Raw genomic sequence first — 14,780 nt, 5'->3', positions numbered from 1 at the left:
GTTTCAAGTTTTAAAAAATGAGAAATTTATTTCAACAAATATGTTTCAAATGAAATCTGTAAGGGATCCCAAATCGATTACCCTACATACAATGGCTAAGGACTTTGGTCCACAGTTGAAATGGGCTAAAAGTCAGTTTTGAAGTGAACATTGATCTGAAAAAAAAGAAAAACGCATAATTTCTCTTTCAAAAATCACTTCTCTAGTTGTGGAACGAATTAGCTATTAGGGGTGTGCAACCAAACTGGGTTTATCCGAAACCCGAATTGGCCCACCCGAAAAACGAGGTCGGGAATCGGTTCCCGCTTAAACCATCCAGGGAATCGGTTCCAATTTTTGAGAATCGATTGAAATCGGTTTGGTTTCTAGTTCTAGGTGAAGATCCACCCGGACCGATTTTAGAATTGATTTTTAGTTATTTTTTTTTTTAAAAAAGAAACCCTAGTGTCTAGTCCATCGTCGCTTGCCCTTTGGTTGCCTCACATCCCTCACCTCCTTTTAGTCCTCTATTTTTTCCCATCTTATCGTATTATCTATTATATTTTGGACTATTGCTTTTGGTGGATTGTAATTTTTATTGCTTATTTCATCGATAATCATATTATTTTGATTAAAAAAAACAGATTTTCGGGTAGACCTTAGAACCGGACAGAAAAACAGGGTCGGTTCCAAAACAGGTTCCGAGAAAAACAGGATAGATTCTCGATTCTAAAAACTGGAAACCGATTATAATAAGGTTGGTTTCGGGGTCTAGGTCTGGACCCGACCCACCCGACCCATGCTCACCCCTATTAGCTATATACCTAAATCAGTAAGGCCTTAAGCAGACCCCACATTTGCCCCAATTGAGAAGCTTCTGGTCCAGAATGCTTGCAAAGTTCCCTCTTCATTCCCAATACTGCTAGGGTGAGAAGCCTTCCTCTTCCTCGAGGAAGAGAACGAAGAGAGAGTTAGAAAGATTGGTAGCAAAGATTCCGAGGCCGGCAATGGCCTACTACCCTAAAAAATTTTCCTTTTAGATTTTTGCTCCAATATTATTTTGTCTCATAAAAAATCTCTAACTTTAGATTCGGTCTCAATTCTACCATAAAATTTTTTTGTCCCGTAAAAAATTTTCAAGTTTAGTTTATGTCCCAATCCTAACCTAATTTTTTTTTGTGCTATGAAAACCCCCAACTTCATGCCTTGTCCTAATTTTACCGTCTAGTCCCATTTTTAACCTAAAATTTGTACAGTCTCATAAAAAATAACAAACACAAGCCATTCGAGCGACTAAGTGCAAGCTCTCCGAATGTGAGAGATGGAACAATTCCAAACACGAAGGATTGAAGACCGAGCGAAAAATCACTAAGGACGATATATACGGAGAGTTCATGAAAGCAGAGTTTGGACAAAAAAATTAAAGTTAAATTGAAACTAGATCTAAATATGAGATTTTTGCTATGAGACAAAGTTTAGAATAAAATTGGTACTGGATCTAAAGTCAAGAGTTTTTAATAAGATAAAAAAAAAAAATAGGACATAATTGATACCAACATAAAGTTGAGGTTTTTATAAATTTATGGTAGAACTTAAACTGCACTTAAGGTAGGAATTTTTTGTAAGACAAAAAGTAAAATTGAGATAAGATTTAAAAGCTAAAGATTTTTCAGAGTATTAATTAAGCCAGCGAACAATTGACATCGCCAAGGGTTTTCTATTTTCCTTTTTGGATATTACGAATCGTCAAGATGGGGAGGGTACTTGCGCAATGTATTCTCTCCCTTCTCAACTTCAAATATCCACATGACCCCCCAACCCAATTGTTTATATATAATTGTCTGACGAAACGATGATCATCAAGAACCCCGTCTAAGCGAAACAGGGTTTAAAGCCTTTCGATGACAGAAGGGACAGAGCACCGGTCTCGCCTGAGCTAAATTCCCGCATGGGTTTGTGCCAAATCCTACCCTGCCGTTTTTGCCAAAACTAGCTGACTTTAACTCGGGAAGTGTATTGGACCAAAAAAAAAACTCGGGAAGTGTCTAGTGGGCGACCATAGACCTTGTCATCACGATTTTCCTTCCATTTACAGACCACTCATCCCCAAATCTATCTATAGATTTTTCTGAACATCACCCCCAATGATTTGTCACTTTAACAGAGAGAGAGAGAGAGAGCGCGCGCTTCCCAATACAATCATTTTCCGCTCAAAATGTATCACCTTACATGTAGGAAGAGAACAATATTGAAATCTGGCACAGCTTAGATGGAGGCAGCTTCCAACGGGATTGCTTCGCTCCCGACAGGTAATTTCACTTAACCTAAATCGCAGTTCTTGCAGATCAAGAACGTTAATGGAAGGAAAATGTACATTTGACTCCACTTTTCCATCGTCGCAGGTGCAATTAACTCAGCGTCTTCAATTGTAATTACCACTGTTGTGCATGCCATCTTCTTGTAGCTGTTTGAAATGGTTCGAGGCATCCGCAGAATTGCCAAAACCGGGATTTGGAAGTGCCTCATTCGCCGCCAGAGCTTGATATCTTCCAGATGTGATATGTCCCCGTTCACCCGAACCAATTGAAGCGGGAGAGCTGCTTTTCTCAGTTCTATCCCTCAAATTTTCTATGCCTTCTTCTCCTCACCTGCAGAGAACAAGCACAAGTAAGAAAAAGAGCTTAGCTACTACAGTATAATTTTACAAGAGTCCAAGCAGAACTGGTAATCATAAACCTAGAATGGTACTGTAGCGTGGAAAGGATCTCTCTGTCTCTCTCTCAATTGTTTAATGAAATGTGTGCCCTCACACCCCGAAAAACAGAACAAAATATAACAGATATGCCTTATAAGATGGATGAGGCTGACAGAAGCGGTTTTCTTCAATATTGTTTGTACAACATCAACTCCTCCAGTTATTCATCTCTTTATGTCATTAAGTCATCAAACCATCAGTTATGCAAGTATTTCGATGGAATATGCAGCGAACAATCCATGGCCTCATAAGACAAGACAGTACAAAACGCAGATTAGCCATTCTTCTTCCCAACATGAACATTGAAGAATTTGATAGCCCCCTCTATCACCCAAATAATGGATGAGCTACTTGGATAAACTCAAATGAAACTGAAACTGTTTTTCGATAAGTTCAGAGATTGGTGGGCAGTAGATAAGATCAATTTCCATCGCTACGGCTACTTCATAGTACAATAACACACACGTCACTTGCAATATACTATTTTCTCAGGGGCACAAGAAATTCTCGACTTGTTTATAAATGAGCTCAGTGCTCAATAAGCTTATTGCTTTACTTTCTGCACACTCATAAACCTCACTAAAGCTCACAGCAATAACTTAGCATATCCATCCCCCTTCACTATAATGTAAGCTTCTGAGAATGCAGAACGGAAACAATAAACCTTCTCTGAGAAACCCGAGTTCATTTTTGAGAAGCCAAGAGAGTTTTATGAGCATGTGAAGTGCTGCACTGTAAGTGATCTTGCAAGTGTGTTATTGTTCGAAGCTATAGTTAAATGGAAATTCAATTTCTTATTTGGTGCTCGCCAATCTCTAAATTCAACAAATTAGTATGAAGGTAGGCAATTAGGGGCTGTCTTATCTGGAGTTATTGAAAAATGTTTTGTCCAAACATAATCAGGGGCTGTCGAGTAGATATAAGGTCGCACAGACCAATCTGTGGAAGCTATCCATTTGGAGTTGGATTTCGCCAAGTGTCTGGTCAAAATTTTAATTATTCTCGGTCAGAGGCCAAGGTTATGTTTGTACAGAAAAGTACAGATTACAACGGAAGATCTCTAAACTGTAGGTGACATCAAATGGTTGAACGACAACAATCACATCACACTTAAAGGGCCAAAAGTGGATAGTGAAGAAAACAAAAGATGGAAAGTGAAGTCTAAGCTGCAGTTGCCATCAAGGAAACTATTGTGGAGAGATTGTTGTGACATGGGTATGCTACAACACAAAACGAGGCTTGGGGACAGCCTTGCCTCTTAATTTTCCAAGAAAACTGACATGAAATCGCAGCAGCTTGAAAATGCATTAGAGGAAGACAACATGAAAAGAATTATGATTATTGGCTAAAATGGTCGATATCAAGGATTTATCACTGCCTACCAACGGTGGCCAATCTCACCATCACACAAAAATTAAGTATTTTAGCCAACAAAGAAACTCTGAAAAATGTAGATGACTGATGAGAAGTGAAGAGGAGGCCCCACAAAATAGTCTGAAAGCTATCCAACAAACAGGAGCTTTACCACACTAAAAAGGGAAATAAGGGGAGACCACTGTAAAAGCTTACATGCAGGTGGAGCTCAACAGTGTTGCAATCAACTTACGGGGAAATACAGAGAAACAAATGACCGAATGATTATCTTGCAGTTAAAAGCTCATTATGCTATAAGTTGCAGATCCAATAACAAAGCTATTAAAGGCAATGCAACATGATCCGTGGTCAAAAAGAAGAATATACAATGAAAAAGAGTGGGAAATTATGTAGTGGAAGCAATTAAATAAGAAGCCAATGTGAGAGTAACCAAGTTTGGAATCAAAAGAAACAACAAAAAAATGACAAGGATGAAAAAGGAAGTGAATCCGGGATTGTAGCAAAGAAGTATTACAAGTCAACAGGAAATAGTAGAAGGAACTTCATCTGATCCATGACTTCAGAAATCCACTGGGCGAGACAAATAAAACCCTAGATATGCCAATGTGATATATGTAGAAGGATGTGTGGAACCGATGACATGTGAGACATAATATACTCCTTGAGCAATTGAATGTAGAGATCCAACCCTACGAAAACAATCCTAAGAAAGATGTGAGACCCCTGTAACGTAATGAAGACAAAACCTGATAGGTAATAGAGAGACAAGAAACTCAATGGTTGCCTCAAAGATTCTCACAGTAAAATGTGATCATAACGATGAGAAGTTGTCTTGTAGCCAAATTAAAAATTGTCAACGTTCTGTTAACACCTGTTGCAATTTGCAACCATTGGAAGTCGTGCAAATGGATGAAAAGAACAACTTTTGACATGAGTGATTAAGACAACAATTTTACATGGATAAATGCCCAGGGTTCAAAAACAAACTCATTGCAAGTACATGTGCAAATTAAAGAACAATCCTCAGCTGAAAAAAGCACCATGAATGTGGTGCAAGAAGACTCCTCAATTTATTGTCCAACGTAATATTCAATGGCTCAACAAATACCAGTTTCCGACCAAAAAAAAAAAAAAAACAAATACCAGTTTGTTTGTCAGGACCCAGAAAAGCAAGCTAGCTGCGTGCTGCGGCATTGATGGTTATTATTACTGGAGATAACATAAAAAAAATCTAAAGGACAAAGGTGAACCTATGGTTAGGTTTCACGAGGACCTTGGAGAGCTCAAACATTCTCATACTTGAAAGTGCAGTGCAAAACATGGCTTCTCAATACAATCTTTTCTAAGAATTTTGTATCCTAGAACGCAAACCACTTTAAACTTTAATAAAACTTAATATAAAATTCTGTTCTGCTGAAGGCAAAGATTCAAAAGATGGAAGATTTATCAATACCATGGATTTTGATCTAGTTGAGATTGACAAGGCCAAATATCTCCTCTGCCATTGGAATCAAAAGTAACATTATTGAAGAAGCCTCGCTTGCAAGCAATTTAGCATATTCTATGGTATCCAAAGCGAATTCTAGACTCTAGCATTTTCTGCAGAAATAGAGTGGAATGAACAGGAAAGATATAGTGACATTGACAACTTCCGAGTGCCAAAAGACGGTCCACTGTATCCTTATTAACTAATAGGTACAGTACAGAGTAGCAGCAAAGGAAGCACAAGAATGTAAATGGCTAGTCCAATTGACGAGAGACGCAGAACAAGTCTTAATACTCAAGACGCTCTCTTGATTAATGTTTTGACTATGACAAGAGACTTGCAACAAGTGATAACTACTCAATACTGCTCTATTGTGTAACCATTCAACTAAACATTTAACAGTGTCTCTACCCAAATAAAACATGTAAAAGTCCACCAACCAGAAGAAGGTACTTGAGGGAGGAAAAAAGATGATATCGACAGAGACAGTATGCCAAATTGCTGCCAGGTTCACCAGGATGTCTTTTTCATGATTGGCAACACTTAGAGAACAACTTGGCATGGTAAGGAGTTGGTGTCGAGAGGACTGTTAAATGAAGACAACCGACTTGCTTCAAGATAAGATGACCTTTCACAATGTTAAAGGATCCTTTCTAGTTCTTGGCCTTTCATCAAAAGCCAACAAATTTCAGCTATTCATCTCTATTGCTCTGTGATCATTTTGTGTCCAAGCATGAATAACATCCATGCAGCCTCTCCTATCCAAGAACTGTGGACTTACAACTAGTTTTAATAAAGGGAGTCTTTCATGGTTTACAGAACTATAAACAAGTAATAGGAGCTTGCAAAGAAAAATTAGTTAAGTGTGTAGAGCGAGTGTCGTGAGCCTTAGTGTTGGTGAGCAACGTGAATTCATTTTTCAGAAGCCAAGGGAGTTTCTTGTGAGCATGAGAGAGGTATTGCATTTAAGTCATCTTATAGTGTGTATTGTACTCTGAAGATATTGTTTGATGAAAATTCGTGTTTTTATTTACAATCAACAATCTCTAAATTCAACATTTTCACAAGAGATTGCTACGGTGCAATAGGAGAGTCTCAGTTGGACTCAATAGTCCTATACTATGCTACTATATCATCATGTGCGTAGTACCGTAAAGAAAACGCGACGAAACAATAGTACAAGACAATGGTACCAAATCAAATCAGTAGAAAAGTAAAATAATACAAAAACTACACTGAGATGATCTTTATGAAGTTATTCATTTTTTTCATAAGCAAATGGGAAATCTATCACATGCACGAGCAAGATATGTCTTTCTCCAAATAGTCATTTTTGTTCTGTACCTGATGTAGCCTTCAATTTGTCCAGCTGCTTCCGAAGATAAGCCTGCTTCAGTTTCTCACGACGAGCCTCTACCTGGATTTGTCTGCGCATTTTCAGGTCAGATGCCTTTTCTCGTGCTTGATTCACCTCTTCATGTACTTCCCTGTAATTGATCGTGAATAACTAAATAAGCAAATATGCAAGGCATGAACCTAATATATATGTCATTGTTGACATCGAAGTCGCCGTTAGGAATGGATGTTATATTTTCATCATTTTTCAAGCTTATATTTCCAAAAATTGACAAGGTCCACAAATGCAAAATATCTTAATCCAGATATCATTGGGAAAAGGAGAAAAAGGTCGAGCCCTACCTCACAAAACGCTTATGTTCATCCCTATCCATTGCTCCAACTGTTCGACCAGGTCCTGTAAACTTTGTCTCAAATAACACTGAGGCCTCGTCATCCCTATCTTCCAGCACTTCTGAAGAAGGCATGTCATGCCCTTGTGGCTGCTGTGAGTCATCATGCTCGAGGTTCTTGCGAAAGAAATCCACACAATATTTTTCCTGGTCCTCCTCATCAGAGAGCTCTCCCTTAACTAGCTTATCATATAAGGCTGCCTTCTTCTCTAGTGCTTCGTAGCTTTTCGAACCATCGTTAATGGCTTTCAGCTCAAGCTTGTCCCTTGAATGAAAATCAACAAACACAAGTGAATATCACCTTCAACTACATAGAAGGAATCATTATATCAACTGGAAAGTCCCACAGAAAAGATGACACGGTTTTTGTTGGAAACACCGACGATTTACAGAAAAACTGCATCCAATGTATGACGAATGCCCGACAAAATAACAAAATGATAGAGAAGTTCCCATTAATTCTCTACCAATATATAACAGAGAGAATAAGATTGCAGCACCAGATTCTCTCAGCATTTTCCAGTTCAATTCACCACAATTCTAAATCCTAATATCACAATTTGGAGTAATTACAAGCATGCCAGAAAGGTCGACCATACGGCATACTTCAATCGTTTCGCATCCGGAAGAAATGGAACAAATTAGGGCTTGGAAGCACCAACAAAACTAGAAACCGCAGAACCTGGTACTCAACAACCAATCAGAAACCACTAAGTATCAAAAGCGACAATCAGACTAAATGAACAAAAAAAATCGAAGGGTAAAGACGCACTTATGAGCACGTGCCTCCACGCCGGAGTTTTTGCGAGAGAAGGAATCGGGCGTGGGGTCGGTAATCTTGGCGCGATGGTAGGAGGCGTCGGAACCGCCCGAAAGATCCTTGGATTGCTTGGACTCCTCCTGAGACCTGTAGAGCTGAGCTTTGAGCTCCATGATCGAGGACGCGCCGACGCCGGCGATGGCGCGGTGCTTCTTGGGCATGATCGAGGACTCGGTGAGCCATCCCAGCGACTCCACCACTCGCTTCTTCCTCTCCTCGTCGGCCATCTCTTTCTCTCAACTCCAATCGCAAAAGAATTTCTGAAACGAAATCTCGGCGCCGACCGTGACAAAATTCAATTCCTTTTTGAATTTTTTTTGCCTTTTCTCGATTTGATGGATGGCGTAATGTATGGGCCCACGTAATGAAAGTTTATGCGTGGGCCCAGTAATGAAAAATTAAGGAAATCTGGGCCGCCAACCGGAGGCCCAACTCAGCACTCCTCAGCCCAATAAGCTTCAAGAGGTCTTCCCCATTCTTCCTCTTGCGACAGCCTTCCTGAGATGGAGAAGGGAGAGGGAGAAAACAGAGAGACACGGGGAAGAGAGGAAAGAAGAAAGGGCTTTCGTTGCATGCACGCTTCTCGGAGGTCCGGCCGAACCGGGTTAGTTCCGTTTCAAAGTGTTAGCTGGCGAGTCGAAGCCTTTATTCATCTAATCGAAGGAATTTTCTTGGTTAAGCTGTGAATTCGGATTAGATTGCGTTTTCGGTTGTTGGGTTCATTCGGGAGATTGTTGAGCTGTAAAAATCATTTTGTAGTGAAATTAGAGGGTGTCGCGGAGCTGCGAGACTTTATGTAAGTTGGTTTGGGGTTCCGCTCGGTCAGGATGAAATTTGAAGTTTTGTGAGCGCTTTCGGAAATAGTTTCGAGTTACCGTGTTTAGCATTAGTTTTCGCCTGTCTCCGGCCATCCGATAGGTTGGAGAAACTTAAGGGTCTTATATTGCTTCAAAAGATTTTTCTTTCGAACAACAAGTTCGCTCAAATTGAAGTTCAGTTGAGAGAGTTCAACACGACAAAATTGGTAGCACGAAGTTGAGGTTGGTGCTGTTCATTGGCTGGTCACATGGTCTTTTGTCGACCCCTAGTGGACGTTTTTGTCTGGAAAACCTCCATACTTTATGCAAATACCTGTGGACGAGATTACTTGGCGAACATTGTTGCTGGGCAACTGGTGCAGAACATTTGTCGATGCTCGTCTAGTCGGCGAACATGCTGCAAGGGTGGCCAACGAGATTAATCTCGAATGAAACCATCCTTGTCGTGGAAACAAAGGGTGGTCTTAGTTCGAGCGACATGAAATTTGATGATCTCCTCGGCCATATCAGAGAAAGCGATTGTGAGATTTCAAATTTTCTATGATGAAAATTCGACCATTTAAGGATATGATGCCTTATTACTACCTAATGCAGACGATGATCAAATTCATCAATTGCACCGACGGGCAAGGATATGATACGCGTTAGGAGTAGATGCGCAAACACAACGGAGTAAAGAATAAATACAAGAAAGAGAAATTGAGACTCAAATGTTTATCATGGTTCACCCTTAAACAATGACTATATCTAGCAGAGCCTTGAGAAAGTTGGTTTATCCGTCATTCGACATGAGTCAAATGGCGGCCCACTTGGCGATGTTCAAGCAAGTTTCGCAGGCGGTCCCATTATCTTTCGCTTCCCTTCGGACAGAACAGGCTTTAGACTTTGACTTTCGCCTTTGTCACGAGCTAAATTAGTATCTCTCACCTCTTTCACTACAAAAAAAACATGGATTTAGCCATGAAAAATTTGCGATGGAAATAATTCATCGCTAATTTGTGACAAAATTAGCAACAAAAAACTAATTTGTCGATAATTTGCGACGAAAATAGCTATGGAAAAAATTCGTCCCTAATTTGCGACAAAAAAATTATTCCATCGCAATTTTTGCGATGAAAATTATTTTCGTCGCAAATTAGCAACGAAATATTATTTCGTCGCTAATTTAGAGACCAACACCGCTATCGTCGCAAGTTTAGCGACGAACTAACTTTGCGTCGCTAATTTAGCGACGAAAAACAATTTCGTTGCTAAATTTTGCTTGCTATATTAACGACGAAACCATTTTTCGTTGCTAAATTAGTGACGAATTACTCTTTTGTCGCTAATTAGCGAGGAAAATTCATTTGTCACTAATTAATGACAATAATGTTTTGTCGCTAAAGCCATCGACGCTTTTACGACGTTAATTTCAAATTTCGTCACTACATTTGTCGCTAAATTTGTACAAGATATTTTCGTCGCTAATCTCGTGGCTGAGTAAAATTTCGCCCTTTAAAATCACATTACCTTCTCTCTCCGCACTCTTCTCTTTCACCCGCTCTCTTCTCTCCTCTCTTCTCCCTTCTCTTTTGCCTTCTGTCTTCTCTCCTTTCTATTATTATTTGTGCCTTATGGTAATCAGAGAATAAATTGTTGTTTATTTCACTATTTTCTTCTATCAATTGCCACAAGCTTCATGAATCTTAAGTAATTCTCTTTTTTTAGGTACGTATCCATTTGAAGGTCTCGCCAAGTGAACCTTGCAATTTTTATCAAATTGACCACTTTCTTCTACAAAAAATTCAATCAGATACTTGGGTAAGTCTTATTGACATTGTAATTTTTTTTTTCAATTTCAAAGTAAAATTGAGCTCATGGATTGAAATAAGTTATGGTGTCTCTGTAAAAAAGTGTAGTAATGCACAATTAGCGACAATATCTACGACATTATTCCGTTGGATTGTTCATATAGGGTTGTGGTGAATTTAGGAGATCTGTCGAATTAGCGACAAAATAACACGTTCGTCGCTAATATGTAGCGATGAACTTTCTCTTTAGTCGCTAATTAGCGACGAACGTATTTTTTCGTCGCTAATTAGAATAAATTCTTGTTTTTTTTTCACAATTTTCATCTATCAATTGCCATAAACTTCATGAATCTTATGTAATTTTTCTTTTTTTAAGGTATATGTCCATTTGAAGGTCTCGCAATCCAAGTGTATATTGCAATTCTCATCAAATTAACTACTTTGTGCTATAAATATTTCAGCCAAATACTTGGGTAAGTCTTCTTGACATGATATTTTTTATTTTTATTTTTTTCAACTTCAAGGTAATTATTGCGTCACGGATAAAATTTTAATTTTTACGATTTTATGGTTTTAATTAAGAATATTAAATAGTAGATATGGTATTTTTAATATTTTATGAGATTTTTAATATTTATGCAGACACAATGCAAAGTGACAGGGCTTTGATGTATAATAAGGACTTACCTGGACAACGAGGATTGACCGATGAGTTTCGTCTTGGGTTGGAACAGTTTTTGGAATTTGCTAGTAGTAAATTTGAGTTCATGGATAGAAATAAGTTAAGGTGTCCGTGTAAAAGGTGTAATAATAGTAAATTTCATGTGTGTGACAAAGTTAGAGAATATCTTTGTAGATTTGGATTCACGCTGAATTATTATAATTGGACTTGCCATGGTGAACCATTTATATCCGATGAAGAATATCGAAGAAGTGACCAATTTTCAATTAGGGAAGAATGTAGCTATTATAACCAATTGAACCCATATTAGAGGATGGTGATTGATGTAGCTGGTCAAAATTTCGTTTCAGAATCGAACCATGCGAGTACTAGTTTTGCTCCTACATTTGAACAAGTGGGTACTAGCTATGTATCACAATTGGAAGAGGCTGGAGTAACATGTATTGATGAGAATGTGCATAATGAAAATTTTACATCTAATCGGTTCTGGGAAGTACTGAAAGCAGCAGATGAACCTTTATGAGCAAGTTGTGATAATTACACTAAGTTATCGGTGACCGCAAGAATGTTAAACATCAAGGCAGAGTATAATGGGGCGGAGAATTGCTTCAACTCTTTTGTTGACGTAATGCAGGAAGCAATGCCTCGCGATAATATCATGCCAGGTGATTTTTACGACATGAAGAAGCTAATGGATAACTTAAGTTTTCCAATTGTATGGATTGATGTATGTAGGGGTTGTATGTTACATTAGAGGGATGATGAAAATGCCGAATCTTGCAAATCCTATAGCCAACCGAGGTACAAGATTAGCAGGAGGCAAGGTCGTAATAAGAAGCGTAAACCATGCAAACAATTATTTTATCTGCCCTTAATCCCTAGATTGCAAAGGCTTTATGCGTCTCAAACCATTGCTAAACACATGACTTGGCATTGCAAATCATGAAACCGAGGAGGGTCTGATGTGTTATCCTTCGGATGCAAAGGCATGGAAACATTTTGATAGAACATACCCCGAGTTTGCGATGGAGCCTTGAAACATTAGATTAGGTCTCTGTGCTAATGGATTTGCCCCATTTGAAAAATCAGGAAAAAGTTATTCATGTTGGCCAGTTATCTTAACTCCGTATAATCTTCCACCTGGTATGTACATGAAGACACCTTACATGTTTTTGACATTGATCGTGTCTGGCCCGCAAAATCCGAAAAAATTGATAGATGTTTATATGCAACCATTGATTGCGGAGTTACGATAGTTATAGGATGAAGGTATTCTTACGTATGATGTTTCTACTGATCAAACATTTGTAATGAAGGCTGCACTTCTTTAGACGATAAATGACTTTCCAGCTTATGAGATATTATCTAGATGGGAGTATAGCTGGGATCTTAGGATGTTTGATATGTATGGAGAGATCAAAGTCATTCGAGTTAAAACACGGTAAGAAGGCCAACTATTTCGACCGTCACTGATAATTTTTGCCCATAAATCATACATTCCGAAGGAATAAAAAAGAGTTCATCAAGAATAGGATTGAAAGAACACCTCCACCATTAAGGTTGATCGGTGATCAAATTTGGGAGTGAATGCATCACTTTTCAACTGTTGTTGAAAACCTCCTTGGCACTACTATTGCGTACGGAAGCACACAAAAGTGGACTCAGCGTAGTATATTTTAGGATCTACCATATTGGAAGACCTATGTTATTCGTCATAATCTTGACGTCATGCACATAGAAAAGAATGTTTTCGACAATGTCATAAATACCATGATGGATGTCACTGGAAAAACGAAGGACAACTTGAATACAAGAAAAGATATGAGAGTTATTTGTGATCGGCCAGCACTACATGTTGATGCAAGCAACAGAGACCAAAACCAAAAGCAGTTTGCACATTGAATAGGGAGTAGAGATGGGTTGTTTGTCAATGGCGGAAATATGTGCGATTTCCCGATGGATGCACTTTGAACCTCGAGAGATGTGTTGATTTAAATGAATGCAAGTTAATAGGTTTAAAGAGCCATGATTGCCACATATTTATGGAAAGACTAATTCCAATAGCTTTCAAGAAACTTCTACCAAATTTTGTATGGGGCTCCATCACGGAGTTAAGTAATTTTCTTCGTGATATTTGCTCGACAATATTAAAAGCATCATACATTGAGAAGCTGGAGAGAGATATTCCAATCATTCTTTGTAACTTAGAAATGATATTTCTTCCATCGTTCTTTGATTCAATGGAGCATCTCTTAGTTCACTTGTCTTATGAGGCCAAAGTTGCAATTCCCGTCCAATTTCGCTGGATGTATCCATTTGAGAGGTAAAATATATATTTTTTATAAATTTGAAATTACTTTATCACTTGTTATGTTCCGATAAACTGTTCCATATTGCAATTATGTTTTTATATCATTTGAAGAGAAAAGCGAAGAACAAGGCATGTGTTGAAGTTTCAATTGGTAATGCATATATTGTGGAAGAAGTGACAACATTTGCATCACACGATTTTGAGCCACACGTGCGGTGTAAGAGGCGAAGAGCAAGAAGAAATGATGAGAAACCCATTGTTCCCAATTGCAAATCATTCTCTATTTTCAATTATCTTGGTTGACTAAGCGGCACATGTAAGTTTCGTTATTTAACAAACGAAGAATGGCGGGCAGCCCATACAAATATTTTGCTGAACTGTCTAGAAGTAGAGCCATACTTCGTGTGAAATTCTGAATTCCAACCCCAATTTGAAGCTTATGAATGACTAAAATGCTTATCAATGTATTTCAGTGATCTCACTCGGAATTGATTTCTCTAGAGTCAACCGACCAAAAGGGAATGGCTAACTAGGATCTAAGTACGTGGAATAAAGAACTCGACCGCGGATTAGTACCTTGACCATAAGGATTATCGAGGGAATATTTTGGGCCATCGCGGGTCGATCTAAGATTTGTTTAGAACGATTTGCTAGTATTATGCGATTGGTTCGTGGGTGATTCCGCCTGACCATAGTATAATTTACGAGTTAACCTAAACATATTTATGACGATCGTGTCCTTTGGAACTAGCAATTTACCCTCACAATTACATGACAATCAAGGTCGCCATGGTTCGACTAACTCTTAAACGTGATGCTACTCACGGGTCGATACACGTAACTCATAAGAGCCGCCCGCTAGTTTGAGATGCACTAGATTCTTAATCGATTGATTTTGAGCATGAATCGGACTTCGAAATTTGAGGTTGGATATTTAAAGATCCCAATATTATTAAATTGGACGTCGCCTCATCATGTACAGTTAAGATCGTGCCATGCCCCACATGAATTTGAAAA

At 38.6% G+C, this 14,780-nt stretch overlaps 1 protein-coding gene across 2 annotated transcripts; it reads right to left on the bottom strand.

Moving 5' to 3' along the window:
• Positions 1 to 2,130: 2,130 nt before the first annotated feature.
• Positions 2,131 to 8,434, bottom strand: LOC115757613 (uncharacterized protein At4g18257-like). Of its 2 annotated transcripts, none has more exons than XM_030697911.2 (4): positions 8,115 to 8,434; positions 7,293 to 7,607; positions 6,939 to 7,081; positions 2,131 to 2,627 (listed from the first exon to the last, which is right to left on the bottom strand). In XM_030697911.2, the coding sequence occupies exons 1-4, from the start codon at positions 8,387 to 8,389 to the stop codon at positions 2,608 to 2,610; spliced, it is 753 nt and encodes a 250-aa protein (XP_030553771.1). In that variant the 5' UTR covers positions 8,390 to 8,434; the 3' UTR covers positions 2,131 to 2,607. The 2 variants fall into 2 exon arrangements, with proteins under 2 accessions (XP_030553771.1, XP_048132582.1); XM_048276625.1 differs by lacking the exon at positions 2,131 to 2,627 and adding an exon at positions 5,533 to 5,707.
• Between the last annotated feature and the right edge of the window lie 6,346 nt (positions 8,435 to 14,780).

This window comes from Rhodamnia argentea, chromosome 3 (genome assembly GCF_020921035.1).
Source record: "Rhodamnia argentea isolate NSW1041297 chromosome 3, ASM2092103v1, whole genome shotgun sequence".
Lineage (NCBI taxonomy): Eukaryota > Viridiplantae > Streptophyta > Magnoliopsida > Myrtales > Myrtaceae > Rhodamnia > Rhodamnia argentea.
The sequence above is the reverse complement of the archived record's forward strand: the minus strand, read 5'-3'. Positions and strand labels throughout refer to the sequence as shown.

Excerpts from the sequence above, each read along its gene's own strand:
- LOC115757613 (XM_030697911.2), bottom strand. The coding sequence starts at position 8,389 with ATGGCCGACGAGGAGAGGAAGAAGCGAGTGGTGGAGTCGCTGGGATGG. Across the intron at positions 7,608-8,114 it reads GTGGAGGCACGTGCTCATAA|GGACAAGCTTGAGCTGAAAG; the intron begins GTGCGTCTTTAC and ends TTTTCATTCAAG. Across the intron at positions 7,082-7,292 it reads GAACATAAGCGTTTTGTGAG|GGAAGTACATGAAGAGGTGA; the intron begins GTAGGGCTCGAC and ends GATCAATTACAG.